Source organism: Chroicocephalus ridibundus, chromosome 6 (assembly GCF_963924245.1).
Source record: "Chroicocephalus ridibundus chromosome 6, bChrRid1.1, whole genome shotgun sequence".
Lineage (NCBI taxonomy): Eukaryota > Metazoa > Chordata > Aves > Charadriiformes > Laridae > Chroicocephalus > Chroicocephalus ridibundus.
Window position 1 is genome coordinate 13,376,525 of NC_086289.1, and position 18,774 is coordinate 13,395,298.

The 18,774-nt window shown below is 42.1% G+C and overlaps 1 protein-coding gene across 1 annotated transcript in view; it reads right to left on the reverse strand.

The window, feature by feature from the left end:
* SORCS3 (sortilin related VPS10 domain containing receptor 3) overlaps positions 1-18,774 on the reverse strand; it is a 307,837-nt gene that overhangs the window by 133,522 nt on the left and 155,541 nt on the right. Inside the window, exon 4 of the mRNA XM_063339010.1 lies at positions 7,951-8,109. Within this exon, the coding sequence (XP_063195080.1) occupies positions 7,951-8,109 (159 nt within the window). The remainder of the gene's footprint in view (positions 1-7,950; positions 8,110-18,774) is intronic.

Below are 18,774 nucleotides of genomic sequence, written 5' to 3' on the forward strand. Positions count from 1 at the left end.
TTTGTCTGTCAGCTTCACGTTTAATTGCAAGCTCTCTGGGGCAGGGATTGCTTCTTACTATGAATGTATAATACAATGGACCAGTCAGTATGGTGGGGACTTTCTAAGAGCAGTTACTGTAATATGGCTTGTATTAAACCCGAAACACTAAGTGTTCCTTTATAGCTGGGCAACATACTGACTTTATTTCATTCCTCAGTACGATATGCCTGTAGGAGTAATTGTTATTATGGCAGCTTCCTCGATTTTTTTCCCCTTTGGGTGAAGAAAAGAAAGCAGTAGGTGTGCCTCCAGCTTCACTCTGCAGGGTGTTCAAATGCCAAGTGACTGGTGCAAGAAAAATTTGAAAGCCGAGTATTGTATCCATAGGCCTGGAACCACAGTCATCATGCTCTTCAGATATCAATGAGCCACGATGAGAAATTAGCCTCAGTGTGTTCTCTCACATCATACAATGAAATGATGACTCTACCGTGAGGATCCATGCAGGAGCAGAAAGAGCTTAATTTCCTTGTTAAATATAATGTTCACATCTTGCTAAGAAAAGCTGAGTTTTACCCAAGAGGTGCAGTCTCAAGTTGTTGCTGATAAAGGAGAGGTTGCTCACACTTCTGACAACTACAGTTATATCTAAATTCCAGGCCCAGGAGTGCTGCTGAGGACCAGGTGACAGGTCTGGGTGCCTGCTGATTTCTATGAAAATGAGATGTGAGGCAGCCACTAACCCACCTCTCCTCATCAGCCCCATACCTCAGGTCCTAAGGCAAGAAAACCTACAGGCCTGGGCTGGAGTCACATCTCCCTTTGGACACGCAGCAGCACACACTGCTTAATTTCAGCATGGCTGCAGTGTGCAGCTGTTACCTTAGAATCGCACTATCTAACATCAGGAGCTGCAGTATCTTCATCTGAACACAACCCTGAAGTCCCCATGTGCCCAAGAGTCTGCAGCACTGGCACCCCCTGAGACACAGCAACCAAGGGTCCTTCAGGGAACCAAACACAGTGACCCGCTATGACAGGGAAAGAGGAGATGAGGAGTTGTGGTCTTCTCCACGTGTGAATGTCCATATGAAAGTCTGACTTAATTTCTTTATTTGACTCCTCTTCATAAGGAGCCACGTGAAGAGGACAAGGGGTATAAGTTGCACCGGGGGAGGATTCATCTTGGTATAAGAAAGAAATAATTTACAGTGAGAGCAATCAATCATTGGAACCTCTCCCCCAGGGACATGGTAGAGTTCCCATCACCGAAGGCTTTCAAGACGTGACTGGACAGAGTACTAGATAATCACATTTAGGCTCCCCTTCCCACAAAAGCTTGGGCCAGATGATCTTTAGGGATCCCTTCCAACCTGGGCTGTTCTATAATTCTATGAAAATGGCTCATCACAAAGAAACCCAAACAAAGATGGCTGACTGCCTGGAATAAGGCCTACTTTTTGAGAAGAATATGAACCCAGCCTTGCCCTCTCAGCAAGTCCCACTGAATTTCTTTGGCAGCACTCTACCCAACTGGACACTCTAAAAAAAAAAAAATAAAAAAAAAAATCCCACCCTTAGCTGTCTAACTGCCCTGTGTTGTAGTGGGAGCCTGTGCACAAATTCCAGGGGAGAATTTCGCCCAGCAGCAGAAAGGCACTGCCTTCATGGCTCTAGATCTGCATGTCTAGGCTATTAAAAAAAAAATTCCCAGGTAGTCCCAGTGCTATCTGTGATTCTTTCTGATAAATTCAGCAGCGTCAAGTCAAGATAGGGCTCTGACATGCACCACATTCACTTTTCAGATCATTGCTTGCCACATCTCCCACACTGAAGGAATCTCCTCAGCCAGACCTGATACTGTCTGCCAGGTGCAACTTGGTGATACGGCAGAATGTTATCTTGCACATTTTATTTATCACCTCATTCAAAGAGATACTAAGACACCCACATTCTTTTGTTTCCTTCCTGCTGCAGATTAAGCCCTATGGAGGGAGAAGCCAGTGATTGCCAAACTTCTTGTTCTCAAATTCATGATGGTGTAGTTGGGGAATTTAAAATGGTTTTGTTATCAAATTATTCAGTCTCTCACCTATTCCCAGTGGGTTCCAAATCACAGTTTGGCCTGTAAGGAACAGGTGGGACAGTATCTCTTTGTATAATTTTTTTTCTCTTAACAACAGTGATTTGAAATATTTTAAATATCTCTCTCCCTATTTCCCTAGTATTTTCTCTCTCTTATTTTTTTAAATTATCTTTTACACAAATATTCATGCAAGAAAGTTGTGCACATTGCTCTGAAAGAATTTTCAATGTCATTCTGACAGAAGTTCCATGGAGCTGGAAACTCCCCTCCTTTTCCACCTCCAGACTGATCCATTCCCTAGAGGGGTACTGAGGTATGAAAAGTTGAGCTTATTAAGAATTATTTGGTTCCCTGGATAAATGAGACAAATGATGAGGCACTTGAAATATTAGTATCAGAAATGCAAGACCAGTTCATCCCCAGCCACTATGAATGGCAGCAACGAAAACTATACTTCATGTATGTGCTGGCATACTCTGAGCTTTCACAGCACTCCATAAAGCAGTCTCCAATGCTTTCTAACAGAGAATATCACAGCTTTTTCATATATTCCCCTTCCCATCATACTTTGATACAAGGGTCATTTAAAATGGCTTCCTATACATTTTCTGCAACAACCTGTGAAAAGTGGAGGACGTAGCCCCATTTTCCCTTTGTATGGGCTCATGTACCCAAGTGCCAACACAGACACTACTAGCGAGACCCAGCCTGACTTGCAGCAAAACTGGCTATAACATTTACATAGTGTCCACCTTCTGCCAAAGGCCACAGGGAGCCACTAACAGAACACACACGTGCACACATCAGATTGCACTATTTTATCAATAAAGCAGACACACACGAAGCTACTGGGAAGAGGTCCAAGATTTTCAACTCACAAGATGCAATTAATCTCCCAGGGCTTGATAAATGCACAATGCCACACGGCCGCTCAGGGGGAAGTAGTACACCCACCCATGCTTGCTTAAAGCCCTGCAAAAATTCCTCCTGTCTATGCTTTATATGTTGCAAGAAGGCATTAGGGTCTACGAACTTGCCACACATTTGTGCCACACAAATACATTTCTTGGCTCAGCCATAATGCATTTATTTAATAATGCAAGAGAGTTAGCAAGGCATACAAGGGTCATAATTGGCTACAAAAATTAAGAACAGGAACTGATACGCTGTGTAGACTCCTACTGAGGAAGTATCCTCAACTCTTTGGATATTCCAAAGAGAAAATAAATGGCAGTAGCTGGGATTTGTCCTTAAATGAACAAAGTAACCAGCAGCCACACAGCAAAACATCTTTCAGAAAGCCTGCCGAGCTCCACCCCTCTCACTGAATCTTCCCCCTTGCTCTTGGGAATAGCTCCAAGAGGAAAAAGTGGGACAATACCCATGTGGGAGTGGTAACAAAGATTTGGGGACTGAACTGGTGCTGTATTCAATTATTTCAGTCAGTGGAAAAGACAGTGTTGTCAGAAAACCTTTGACTTTCTCAGCTATGAAGTCATACCTCGAGGAGAAGTTCTGTTGAGAAGACATGGGCTTCTTCTCTTAAAGAAGGAGAAGGTCATTTTTGGAGATAAGATTGCTGTGAGGTCTGGGCTTTAACCTGGAATCGTGCGGGACTGATAGCAAAAGTCCACAGGCAGGTATAAAAACAGATCCATGCAAGGGATAAGCTAAGGGAGTGGGGTTATTCAACAAGGCTGTAAAAGGAGCAGTGAGAACAGTAAGTCTATCTGCAGAGCATCCTGCAATGCCTGAACGTCAAGGCTGAGAGTACAAGAGAGCCAGCAGGAAAAGCCTGAAGCATAAACTTATGATCAAAATTACACATAACAGTGGCAGAACAGTGACTGGCTGAGAAAATTCACAACCAGAAGATTACCGTCGGAAGGCATCACTTGCTCAGGAAAGAGAGGACGAGCCTTGCGTATCACAGATAGATACACTCATTCTGAGTTCTCATAGCATGCTCCTAAGTAGGCTAAAAGACTGTAGGAAGTTACTACTGGCTGGGTAAAAAACTAACTGGATGCCATATTCTGAAAACAGTTATCACTTGGCCACTGTCAGACTGTGGTTCCACAAGGATGTCACAGAGTTCTACATTATTCCATTTATTCACTACTGTCTTAGAATAGTGAATACAACTTCTAAGTTTGGAATAGTGAATATGCTTTCTAAAATATCAGCTTGGAAGGGACAATAATTCTGTTAGAGGACAGAATTCAAAATGTGTTGCGTTTTTTTAGATGGCTGGTTGCTTTTTTAATCAACTGGATAAATAGCCTAATATTGTTGTCAAACGTGTAGAACTTCGCTAAAAAGAAGGAGGGATGCTTAGGATAAAAGAATGATTAAAAAAGAGCCTGGAATTGCAGCTATGGAACCGTAGGTCAGAGGAAAACTTTCTAACAGGAAGATTCAAAACACTGAGTATTTTTATTTCAAACAAAAACTTTAATATTGTTTTCTATTTTTAGACACAAAACAATTTTAAGATCTTTTTATCTAGGCAGTGACCAACTCAATTATTATAAGACCAACAGGGCACTACCTGTTGATATTTCATTTCACTGCATGGAACAACATACCAGGCAAAATGGATTTTCAGATTCATCATTCTCATTAAAATCCAAGTTGACCACAGCTTGCTTACAACACCATATTATTATTTTTAACTGAAAGAAAATTAATAAAATAAATATTAATCTGAAAGCTATTTTTTAATCTAAGAAATTAAATTAAATTTGCAAACCTGTTTACACATGCACAGTTATGAGAGGATGGATTAGATTTGCCCTCGATAGTTCCTACTGCTGGGAGTCAAATTGTATGTATTTGATTTGTTTTCAGAGTTATTTGCATTTTTAAATCTGCCTTTAAAGTAGTCATTACAAACAGACTTTAAAGGTCAAACACACTTTCAAAGCTTAGAGAAGTGGAAGACTATGGTCTCCCACTGTAGAGTTGGCTGCACCACTGAAGGCATTGTACTTTTATCGGCACCTCCCTTGTCACAGTACCTGTGGATGAGTATTACCTGCAAGTTACAGACTAATCATAAACTTTTTATTTTATTGCCCTTATCATGCATTTAAATCAAAAGTTGTATCACAAAAACCTGGATACATGAAATGAGAACGCAAGCACTATTTGATCCAGCACCACCTGTTTTGTGCCAGGCAACTTCATGCTGCCTCACAGGAAAATGGGCACAAAAACAAAGGACAGAGAAGTACCAGCAGGATGAGGCTGCAGTGGGAGAATTAGCCCCTGGCAACAGCATGACATGTCTTTGGATAGCCTTCTCACAGCTGCTACGGCAGCCTCTCTAACCACTAATTTTAGGAGCTCTTGATATCTCTCTTCTGGTCAGCAGCAGAGAGATCAAATGGCCATTGTCACTGGAATGATCCCACGATCGCAGATAGGACAGACAGGGTATGGCACAGCAGTGTGGGAAGGTGTGAGATCTGGATTTGGCTTCTAGACAACAATAGAGAACAACTGCAATAGTCTTACGAAGATGCACAAGAACTGATAAAGCTACTTAAGGATTTAGTATTTTTAGCCTAAAATTCACTTCTTGACGTTGGCCTAACCCTCATCTAGCAGAAGGTCATGGCTGACCTCTGGTTCCCACTCGGCTGTGGCAGTACTCCTGTTTCCAGTCAGGCAGGAACGTATTACACTGGCCTCTCAGAAGATTTCATCTAGTGACTTCGCATAGCACCACTGTCACAACCTTAGCACCGTCTTTGGGCTCTAACAGCACTGCCCATTATCTCAGTATCAACTGTAACTGCAGTGAAGTTGCATGATCCTGAGCCAGAGGGACAATTCTCTTACAGCTCTTACTAAGCCAAGGTGTGGCTGAGCATAATTATACCTGGGTTATGTTAAGCAAAAACTTCAACTGGGAAAAGCTCTGCCTCCATGGTTCCGCTCAAGGATCAACTTTCAACCAGCACGTAAGGCCATCTTTCTGAACACTGAATAAAAGCATCACGAGTGGCCTTGAACGCAAAGGCAGACATAGAGGTAAAGCCTGAACTTTGTGTTACTCTATTTCCTTTGACCAACAAGCTGCAGAGGACCTCATCTTTGCTCTTACACCGTCAACAAATTTGTTCAGCTCCTGAGATAAAATGCAAGCAGCCTCAGGATGTTCTTTTTCTTTGGCTCTCATCTGAGCAGAAGAGAAGAGCTGATGCGGGCACTCAAATGCATTACTCCGAAGAAGCAGAAGCAAAAATGTTCCTGAGCCACTATTGCTGTACTGCACCAGAAGAGCATAATTAGAACCTCACAGTCAAGTGTGTGTGCATACTTTGTATTTTAATTTCACCTTCCAGTGGCTAACATGTCATAAAAAGGGTACAAAGCACTGGAAACAGAAGTACAGTGTTTCACCACAAGAGCAGATGCTCCGTACTCACTACAGCTGGATCTCTTTGCAAACGCATACTCAGCATGTCATATCTGGCTTCTCACAACCATGAGTGCCTCAGCAGATGTCTGTTTCTTTCAGAGCTGTCTTTGTACAAACAGCAGTACCATCTAAAATCTTTACCTCCGGTTTAAAAGTGGCATCAAACCATTCTGTGACATCAAATAAATAGATTGGTCTTTCTAGCCTACTTCAAAATCCCTGTTACACTGAAGATCTGAGTGCACAAAACTATTTGACATTTGACTAACTCCTTCACACAGGAAGGACTTGATACCATGAAAGGAGTGTATTTACAATAGCTTTGTGCTTGCAAATGTCACTCAGGCATCATCAGTAGCATAGCAGCAAACCACCTGGTGCCTGCCATAGTGTTCTGTTAACAAGTGGATGGAAAGGTTGCATCGGGAAGTACAGCAGTAGTAGATTATTTGATTATATTCTCAGTAACTGCTTGGGTAAAGCTTTGCACTAGCCTTTCAAAGAAAATTCTGTAAAATACAAGAGGCACAATATTTTGTGTGTATTGTCATTATAGCTGGGATGTGAGACTGACTAGCTCAGAAAACTTCAAAAATAATTGTAGGAATTTTAAATCCTACCCAGAACACACACACACACACTTGAAAAATTAATGCAAAAATCTTAAAGTAGCTATTCAGCATGTTTTCACTTTCCAGAGTCTATGGATGACAGAAACAGAAAAGAGGAAAGATAAAAGCTTGGCAAGTTTTAAGCTTTCTGAAATTTGTAACTTGTTCATCCAGACTGTGTCTCAGGTCTGGGCTGTGGTGGGGACTGCTGTTCCAGAGCTGAAGCACACACTCCATAGCCACAACACGTTACAAGTCACGTTGCACCTGCATTGCCCAGCATCTTTCAAGACAGATGAGTGCTATGTAAGAGCAGGCTTGCTAAGGACAAAGCAACAGGCTTCAGAGTTCTCATGAATAGAAGGCACTGCAAAGTGACTTAAAAAGCGGCACAGAGGAATTTGTCATCTGCTGCTGCTCACTGATATCCGGATAACCCAGTTGAGTTTGCAAGCAGAAAGAGCAGCCTCTCATGCCTAACAGCCAGCTGTTAGGCACCAAGTCAGCCTGAGTGCTCGATCCTCAAAGACAGCTCAGCAATCACCAAGGCCTACAAATCAATAGATTTTTAGAACAACTTGGTATGTCATGCCAAATCTCAGATTCTTTTCATCTTTCATACTATCACCACTACTAAAGTTTCCATACCTATCATGATCACTGTATAACTCTGCTCCATTTACCAAGCTTGCTTTGGAGTGACTGACAGGGTTTTGAGCACATTTAAATCTGCAACGTGAGAGCAGAAAAGCAGACCGTAATTTCTTTAACATCTCTGGAAGTGCACAGTTCTAGACACTATCCCTTCAACACTTGGCTCAAGAATCATTGAAGTTGCTCACCTTTTGATCCAGACTGTAGGCCAAGATCCACTCCTCCTGCTTGGGGTGGAAGAGCAAGCTCTGGATATAGAAGTTCAGACGGTACTTCTGGTAGGTAGCCCCTTCATCAGAGCTGATGAGGATGCTGCTCTCGATCTCTGGATCACTAAGAAGCATGATCTAAACAGAAAAATGGAGGGGAAAGACTGTTAATGGAAAAGGGAAACGGAGCATCATCTAAAAGTGAGGTCATACAGCACTGATTCCTATTAGATGTATTCAGAACATTGCCCAACAGTCTAAACAGCTCACAGGATTTCCCAATAGGAGGGAGGGGGGTTTAGTGTTTCACTTCCATTTTATTTGGTGATTCATCCATAGATTCATTCGGTGATTCCTTTTTTCATTTTATTTTTATCCAGACAAATTCAGAAAGCCTAACAAAAAGGAAAAATGCTATGTTGATAGCAAAGCTGATTTTGGTTTGGTATAGCAACTTCAGACAGCCCACCAGGCTTTCCTGCTCCCTTTACAGTCTACCACCTCTCTTTTCTCAAATGTGGAATACTCTCTCCAAAAGTACACAACAGAGAGGCTCCTGAGATTTAAGGCTCATTATTTGGCAGCTTGCAGAGCTATAAATGAGAGCATCACCTCACTGGAAACACAGAATGCTGACCTAGATCAGCTGCTGACATCTGAAATAATGAAATAGTGCATAAACATTGATACACGATCACATATATCATGGTTACAATTTATACAGTAGGAGATATTCATTCACTCAGTAAATACATAATTTTCCCCAAGTGCGGGAAAGCGTATGACCTCAATTTGTACAGGGAGGAAAACACTTCTGAGCCTCTAATTTTAATTAGAAAATTATTACCAATATTTTTAAATGGGTTGATTCCACATTATCAGATGGCATGCTCTACATAAATGCTATCAAGAAAAATGTTGTGGAAACATTAACACCATCTTATTAACATCTGGAGAAAACGACATCACATTAAAGCAAATGCCAGTACCATAAAATAAAGGCAAACAGTGGGAAATAAATTAGAGCTGTGCTAAACACAGCAGGTTATTGATACAGTAGCCGAAACAAATATAGAAACTGCCTTTCAGCAGGAAAACAGATCCAGGAACTGCCTTTTTTAGCTAGCTGCAGGATGATCAGCTAGCTGAGACCCCTGCAGTTTTGTTACACTCACATGTCCCCGTTAACTTTTCTTATCCACCTTCACAGAGCTCCAACTTCAAGACTACAATAGCGAAACACATTAATTTTGACAGCCAAAATCAGTTGCAAGGAATAGTGAGATCCATAGTATGTTAGAACTTGATTAAGCAAAAAATTTCAGCGCTTGTTTTACCTTAAGCGCCTCATCAACTCCGTGAAGTCACCAAGGGCAAGTAACTATAATGTAAATGGTTTCTGATCCTTTCTACTAAGAAATGAAAAGGGCCTTTGAAACTAGAACTGAGTGTTGTCCCAGGGTGAAGCCACCTGTATGAGTCCAGCTTGGGCTCAGAGCTCCTTCAACATCCCTCACATATACTGCTTACCAGCTTCATAAAGCAATCTCCACCTGTTCCCGCAGAAAGCCACACCACAAGCCCTGGAAAAGTGCAGTTGCGTTGTGCTCTGGTGCACAGCATGGGACGTGGGAAACATCCCCGCAGGCAACTGACTCCCTGGGAATTAGTCTTGAGAACAGGTCCCGATGACCTCCACCTACAAGGAGGCTTTGGTACATCCTTTTCTTTCTAACCAGATCAAACTACATATTTCATTTTGCTCCAAATAAGAAAGGTTTCCCGACTGTTCCAAGATGTTTTTTCTGCCACTGATGACTGAGACTTCAAGACATTTTGTCCCCCAAGTGTACTCGTGTTCATCAAAAGCATATTGCCTGTGCCAGGCAGAGAACTGTAACATAGCTTAGTAAAAATCACTTGCATCTGCAGAATGAAAGAAGGATGTTAAGATTGCCAATATAACAAGATATTCCAGAGAGTTCTCACATTTAAAAGGAAGGATACTTCAGGAATAAAAAGACTTTCCACCTGATGTCACAGAAGGTTACAAAGTTAATAATGTTGTATACTAAAAGGTCACTGTTAGAGTTCTGCCCTCAGATAAGGAGCACCAGACAGCTACCAGTTGCACAGACCTGATGTGGTACACACACAAAACATCCACTCTGTGCTTTCACACATGATCTGCAACACTTCAGTGGCTAGTTCAAGCAACGAGATAGAAAAGGTGATGATTCCACCAGCTGGTTCAACAAAGCCAGGCAATTTGTTCCTCTGGAAGCATAACAGTGGTTGTAAGACCAAATAAGAAAGCCATCAAACTAGGTAAATTAACAGCTAGAGGGAAAGCTGGAAGAGTCTAACAACAGTCGTATCTCATTGCAGGTGCCATCCATTAGTCACCCACCCCTCTTCACCCAGTTTGATATCAACTCTCCATTCTTCAAATGGAGAGAAGAACACACCTGACATCTCTATTGTCACCCAGCCTCCCAGGCAAGGCTGATCCTACACGAGGCAGGATGGAAGAAACAGGAGGCTCAATCAGTTAAAAAGAAAAGGTCACCACCAGTCATGCCGCTAGGACTGGTCCAGAGTTTTGTTATGTGCCAAGCAGGAAAAGAAGAGTGGGAGACCCTGGGCTTTATTATTATTATTTATTTTTTTTAAATTGTATGTCTTTTTTCTGCTGGAAGTTATGGAGGCAGGGGACAACTTTTGGCAGAGGAAATAGCAGGACATTTGTCAAAGGCCTGAAACCACCACTTCTCATTATGGGCCCAGGGCAAAGGATCCGCCCCAATAGTGATTTAGATTAATCGCTTTTCATTAAGAGACAATAAACAAACTCTGGTCAGAATAAGCATTTATGCCAGCACCCTGGGTTGCCATTTATAATTGCCATAAGGAATTGCAAAGGAGAACTAGAGAGTTGTCAAATGTAATTTATAGGGCTTTAAGATCTAATAATTTTCTATAATATTAAATTAAATGGCAGCCTTTATTAAAAAGGAAATCACATTTCACCTTACTACAGTCTAAAATATATATATACACACACATATATATAATATTATTTTCAGTTGCTGCCTTCTCTAGTTTACATGGAGAGGGGAAGGGGAGGCAGGATTGATTACTTGTAAGGGTAAGTCCTTGAAAACATACTTGAGGTGAGGTGGTTTTATACTACATAGCTTTTCATCTACAGGCTATAGCCTGACCTTCAAAATTCAGTGGACAATGAATGTCAGGCACCAGACAAAACAAACCAGGCTGAAAATCAGACTGAACTTCAGGTAGTTCCTTAGGAGATGAATGCAGAGGAAGAGAGCTGTCTGGTACGTGGTGTATCTCCTTTAAAGCAGGAGCTTTGGGGGCAGTGATGACACATACAGGGCTGCTCTGCATGAACTTCAGTTCAGCAGAACATCAGACACCAGCGGTGGAAGCACATAGAAGGGAGACGATTCGGAGAGGCCACTTCGCAAGAACAACATAAAGTACAATGTACAGTCTGAGATCTTTGGCACGTGATCAGGAAACACATCCAGCTCTGAATACTTTGAGGGGGTTTATCCCAGGAAATAAGCAGCACAGGCTGCAGGCAGAAAGAACAAGGTGGGGACATGTCATACCTATACCTGCCATGATGTATTTGGGCTGAAAACAATCCAGAGAAGTAGCTAAGAGTCACTCAGATTTGTTGGAGAGTATTTAGGACTCTTAAAGGAGCTCTGAACAAATGCAGAAGTGGGAAGGAAGGAAGGAAAGTGATACCATATCACAGCACAAATCCAATAAAGCAGCATGCACTCTGATGGGGCTAATATAATAAAAACTAAGGAAGGATTTGTAAACTAAGAATCTGAGCTCCTGCTACCCTGATTAAAATCTCAGATGTGTCACTGGGTTAACGCAAACATCTTTCTCAGTATTGGTTTCACGTAGGCTATGTCCAGGTGGATGAGTCAAGATGGTAACACACTCCTCTTCCTCTGTTCCAAGATAGCCAGGCACAAAGACAACTGTGATCTGGAACGCCGAACCGCACCAGTAACAAGCTAGCACATTTCTTATAAAAATCATAGAATAGTTTCTGTTGGAAGGACCTTTAGGTCATCTAGTCCAACCCCCCCCTGCAACGAGCAGGCACATCTTCAACTACATCAGGTTGCTCAGAGCCCCATACAACCTGATCTTGAATGTTTCCAGGGATGGAGCATCTACTTACCTCTCTGGGCAACCTGTGCCAGTGTTTCACCACCCTCATTGTAAAAAATTTCTTCCTTATATCTAGTCTAAGTCCACCCTCTTTCAATTTAAGATCATTACCCCCTGTCCTACAGCAATAGGCCCTGCTAAAAAGTTTGCCCACGTATTTCCTGTAGGCCCCCTTTAAGTCCTGAAAGGCCACAATAAGATCTCCCCAGAGCCTTCTCTTCTCCAGGCTGAACAACCCCAAATCTCTCAGCCTGTCCTCACAGGAGAGGTGCTCCAGCCCTATGATAATTTTTGTGGCCTCCTCTGGACCCACTCCAACAGGTCCTTGTCTTTCCTGTGATAAGGGCTCCAGAGCTGGATGCAGCACTCCGGGTGGTGTCTCATGAGACTGGAGTAGAGGGGCAGAATCACCTCCCTTGACCTGCTGGCCACGCTGCTTTTGATGCAGCCCAGGATATGGTTGGCTCTCTGGGCTGTGAGCACACATTGTCAGCTCACATCCAGCTTTTCATCCACCAGTACCCCCAAGTCCTCTCTCTGAGTGCTGCTCTCAATCTCTTCACCCCCCAGCTAGTCTCTTGCCTTCCTTTCCTGATTTCTTACACCTGGGGATCAAGAGCTCTTGTGCTTTATGGAAAGCACCCTTATAGGTCTGCCAGCTCTGTTCTGCTCCCTTGTCCCTGAGGGCAATTTCCCAGGAAGCCTTATTGACTAACTCCTTGAAGAGCTGGAAGCTTGGTTTCCTAAAATTTAGGGTCCTGACTTTACTCTTCACCTGACCCTTATCCCTCAGGACTGCGAACTCCACCAGTGTATGATCACTGCAGCCCATGTTGCCTCCAGTCTTGACATCACCGATTACATCACTTCTCACAGGCACAACACTACAATGTGCCGAGACTCTACTGCCATGGAGCTACAGGTAGCCAGAGCTCATATCTGCCTGAACCTGCCTACTGCAGTTATGCCAAAGACCCCTATAGTCAGGCACTCAGTTCTTCTCTCGGCATCCTTCATGGCTCTGCCCTCACTTTAACTGGCCTGCTTGGCACATCACTGCTATCCTTCCTCTTCTGCACCCAAGGCACAAGAACAACCACCCTCACACACACCCCCATCCTATTACCTGTATCCATAGCATCAGATTCAAAAGCTTTATCACCACTCTTGCTCCCTGGTTCTGTGTTATCCCAGCACAACCGATCTGTTTTGTACACAAATGAATCTTTTAATAAACTATCTCTGAACAAAAAAAATGAAACAACGTGCCACACAAAAGGCATTCTTATTAATATTCGTTTTCACTGAATCCTTTTATTTTTCTCAGCCAACATAAATTGTCACTGTAAATTACCAAAGTGCATCTCTTTAAATCGGCATGAAGAAGTTTTATAGGTACCATATCTGTAGCAGTAGCACCACTGAGCTACATTAGCAGGAAGCATCCCAGTAAACGAATAAAGAAGACAGGTTCAAAATAAATGTCTTTTGTTCCCAGAAATAAGTAGATAGCATTAAACTATTGTGTACTGCCTTCTGATTTTCCTCTTCATTTTAATGTGCTTTTCATAAGTGGTCCTTTTCAGCGGTCCCAGTTACATTCTCATTTGCCTATATAAAGTGCTACTCTAAAAGGAAATAAACAAAACAGTTAAAAAAAAAAACCACCTACAAACCACCCAAGCCTCCATAGCTACAAAGGAAATACAGCTCATTAGCAAAGTATTAGCAATTTGCTCTGTAGCACTGCATTGTCCCCTTCCGCGATTGAAAAGGTAGTTCTGCCACAAACACTGCTGCAAAAACAGAAACTTAACATTTCATGTTTACAGCTTCACTGTGATTTCCATAGCAAATGTGCTCAGCTTACATGTGAAAAGGCTTTTTTTTTTTTTTTTGGCCTCCTCCTACTAGAACCTCTACTCAGAAGCACTTTAGGTCCTTCCTAAAGCCAGGCTACATCTACAACAACAACAAGAAAACACAAATCTGATTTAAAAAACGAAAAAAAGCTGTTTTGGGGGGGGGTTTTTTGCTTTCCTATTTTGATTTAAATCATTTAAAGGATTGCGTGGTCCCATAAGACTTATGGAGCTAAGCCTACTTCCCAAAGTTCCATATTAGCTTTGAGTTTAAAAAGGCAAAAAGTTTCAACAATTTATGCTGAAATGTCAATGCAAATGGAGGATTTTTGCTTTGTTTGGACTTATGATGTCCTTTCCTCCTTTTGAAACTGAGAAACCAAAATCAAATGACATTTAAAGGCTTCCCGATACAAAAATCACTTTCTTCTTCGAAAAAAATCAGTTAATCACAAGTATGTTCAACGCGAATAGTTTGGAACTCTCTTAAGAGAAAAGTAATTTTTTCCTGCTGAAGCATTCTAGATTAAATGCTTGACCACCTGAAATTTCCCACTAGCATATATTTGGTTATTTGTTCCCCTCCTACATCATAACTGCAATTTACTTGCCCTGCAAGCTAAAGGATGCCCTCAGAGATATATACACAACCTTAACCTCTTAGAACACAGCTACACAGCGTACCGGAAGCCCTTCTATGCCAATCCTGTGGAGGGCAGATGCAACTCGTTGCAAAGAAAATCTCATCCTTTTTTCTTCTTTCCTCACCACACATCAGTTCAACTAACAACCCTCAGCCCAAACCCATCTGAGATAAAAAACGTACTGGTATCACAAGTAACTGTCTACTTACCAGCAAAAGTAACACCCACATAAATCAGCATTAAGCTAAAAATATCTTTGCATGATTTGCACTATTTTAGAAAACACACCTTAACCCTACAAACTTTTACAGAAGATGTTGAGAAATGGGTAGACACCTGGTCACTGCCCTGTAGATATACTGACTCCTGCAATAATCAATGGAAAAGGAAGCCAACCTCTACTCTTCAGTCACCAAAACCAGCATATCAGTAAAGACAGGAAAAAATGTGAGATGGCAGTGATAAAAATCTGCTCTAGAGCGAAATCCTATTTATTTATGTACAAGTAAAGCAACACACCCCATTGCTCAGTGATCAGCAACTGTGACAAGAGGGACATCTGCTTTCTGGGAAGCCAAACAAGACAGCCACGAAGAGGGCAACAGCTTCCACATAATTACTAACTTTGCATTCTGAAAGGAAAACACTCATTGCAATCACTTGTGTTACAGAGTAGCCCAGATTTGGGGATCCTCCTTGCTTCACATGGCTCAAAAACTACCTTAATGTAAGGATAACCTGTGGGCTTCAGGCAAGCAGTAAAGGTGCACTGAGCTTTCATGAGAGATAAATTGTCTGGACTTACCCCATTTCAACTTCTTGTAACTTCACTTCTTATTGTCCGAAATTTAACATTAATAACAGATTTAATTAATGAATACAGCACCAGATCACCATCTCTCAGAACCATAATGCTGTAATCTTAAAGGATGAAGTGCACTGCACTCACTTTATAAGGGTTTATGAAGCATGTGTTATAAAAGTACCTCAACCATAAGGCTTTTATACCTTGGCACTCACTTCAATACAATCCCATAAAATCCAAGCAATCTTTAAGTGTTAAAGGTGACTTTCACTACTGTATTTATTATTGGATAATGAAAAATGAGTCAGACACCTATAGAAACTGAGCAATGAAATAGAGTTTCCTTAGACTTTTGCATTGGGTCTGCATTATATGTACTGTGACCAAAGAACCAAATAGCTCTCTCAAGACCTTTCAGGCACTTCATGCTAACCTCTCTCCACAATTTCCTTCCTATCAGGACTTCTCTGTAATTACAAACCAATTTCTACTCCACAGAATCTCATCACTTGTCACTGAACTTTCCAGATGTCAACAGCTGTTTCTGTAAGCATCCAAACTCCTGTGAAGGACCTCCTCCGTAGACTCCTACAGCTGTGCTGGAGACTGCGGGTCTCTACTCCAGGAAGATGGTTTGAGAAAATAGCACAGACCCCTAACACTAGCATCAGGAGGACCCCATTTGTGGGTTCCCCATCTTTCCAGCATTGAGAGAGAAAGATCAGAGCACATCATGCTGTTCAGGTTACATGCAGGGCCTATGTCTTTGTAGAACTTTTTGTCTTTTGTAGATGGTACATGAAAGAAGAGGACCATTACAAAGTAGAAAACAAGCTATAAAATGAAAAAAAAGTCTTTTTTTAATCTAAAACAGCAGGGTCTTCTGGTGATACTGCAACACAAAAGAGGACATCACTGGGGAGCTTGTTCATTTTTATGAATATCAAATCCTCTTCTGTAACGCAATATGTAATTATTCTGCTGTCCCCTTGTTATATGTATTTAGACAGCCCATCTTCAAAACAGAGAGCAAGTTTCATCATAAGGTTTGTAAGTTGTACCACGACAATACTCTGCATAGATTTCAAGACCATTCTGTCAATCAGAAATGATGCAAGCATAAGCCGGGTGTCCAAACAGTGCACCCTCCCCACCAGGATCAAGCACCCCAGGTTCACTGTTAACTTGAAAAGCCCCTCAACAGAATCCTGTCAGAAATAAAGCTAAGAATTTTAGCTACAATCAACCCAATATGTGCCTTGTCTCAACAGAACCTGGAACCAGCAGTTCAAGGGAGCATCAGTCTGGCCTATGAGGATGAATAACCTACAGGCATGAGATACTAATATCACACTCAGACACTAAAGATGCAATTGGAATATATAGTCCCAGCATGTGCTACATGCAGTTGGCTCAATCAGGGAAGAGTACACTTTTAAGATGAGAGCATCTCAGCAATTCTTTCATTTGCTTCTCATAAAGATTAAAAAAGATGGAGATGCCAGAAAGACTTTGCGGAGACTCTGAGACAGAGCAGTTTGGTGGTGAAAGAATGACTACCTATCATCCTCCTGTCTGAAAATCCATACGAGAGATATCTTACATTATTAACTCTGAGAAAAGAGATTAGTAAAAGCACATCAAATGAGGACCAGCACCACCTTGCCTTCTCTAAGGGATGCACATCAGCCCACCATGCTTGTTACAGTGAATAACCCTGGTTAATCTTTCTGACCTCTATTGTTTCTCATATCCAATTACATCCAGATTACAATGACAAATTAATTGTTCAGGTTTGTACAAAATTAAAACAGCCTCTTGGCATTGCAGCCATGCCTGCCATAAATTGCCATACCAAAACAAAACACTTCACAGAATTCCAAGCTCGCACACCCCATGCCCTATGGAGAGAGCACTTCATTTAATTACCACCTCCAGCAGCTGTGCAAGAGCACAGATGCACCTTGCAGGATGCCCTGAGGATCAGGAGCAAATCAAGGCTAAATTGGATACAGTGCAAGAGCCCCCCAAGGAAAACCACTCTGCCACCCTCCTTAGCAGGTGGGAAATGAAAATATATCATGGCTGTAAGGTTTAGGCAAAAATCAGAGCTGGGAAAAGAACTCAGGTGCTGTAAAGCTGCCATCCTAACCTGCCCACAACACCAAATCCCAGGCTGGATCCAATTTGCATGCACAGGAGTGGAATAAGCCATCGTACTAGACTCAACAAAGCAGAACATCTCATCTTTGTTTTACTGCTAAGCAGGTCAGAACAACATGTCTCCCCGCTTTCTCTTGTCTTTTTGGCACTGGACACATGTACTTTTCACTTTTAATTACAAGGCACAGCAAGCATTTGCTTGTTAAATTTCAGGTGCCAGTGGGGATGGAAGCCATCCAAAAAGCATGTGTTTGACCTGGCAAGGAGTGACTGATTGGCAACAGCCACATGCTTGGTTGTAAAACCTTTTCATTGTCACAGCAAGGCAGAGTTTACCCAAGGTTATTCCATCCCATTATACTCTCATTACAGCTGCACATTCTCCACCTCCCCACAGATCATCAGAGCGAAGTCCTCTGCCGCAGTAATCCCACCTTCCTGAGGCCACTTCAGTGCTGCATGCTGTTCAGCTATTTTGCCAAAGGCTTTTCCGTATCACAGCACGTTCATGCACAGTTCCCCTCTATGAACTGCCAAATGGGTTACCAGCATCACCGCTTACGGCTGGTTTTGTATATACCCAGTTTGACCAGCACTTCTATGGCTGGGCCTGGACCAGATGTAGAAGGAAACCCAGCTGGAGAGCTTAGGCAACAACCAGTGCTTCCACAGGAAAAACAGACACCAAATAAGCAGAAGAGAAACGTAAAGCTTCTGATCTTTATTATGCTTTGCTCTGGAGTCTGGTATTTCTGCATAGCATAGTTCTGCACGATGCCTTCTTACTCTTCTCTAATCTACATAGGAAATCCCTAACTGTTGCAACATCTGACACGTTGTTTTGTGGTCACCAGCTTTTTCTAGTGACACAGAACAGCTCTGATCCCAAACTGTGCGCACAGAAAGAGAAAAGCGGCATTCACTGTTATAATTATATGCTATTTGAGTAAATGCATGGTTGTGCTATTCTCCATAGAACTCCAAAGTAATTTGCACCATTATGGTAACTTACCGTGTAAGCAGAAATAGTTACAGAAAATAATGTTATCAGTAAGGAGAGACTGCGTGCACCACAGCTGCTGGAACTGAGAACACCATTTATATG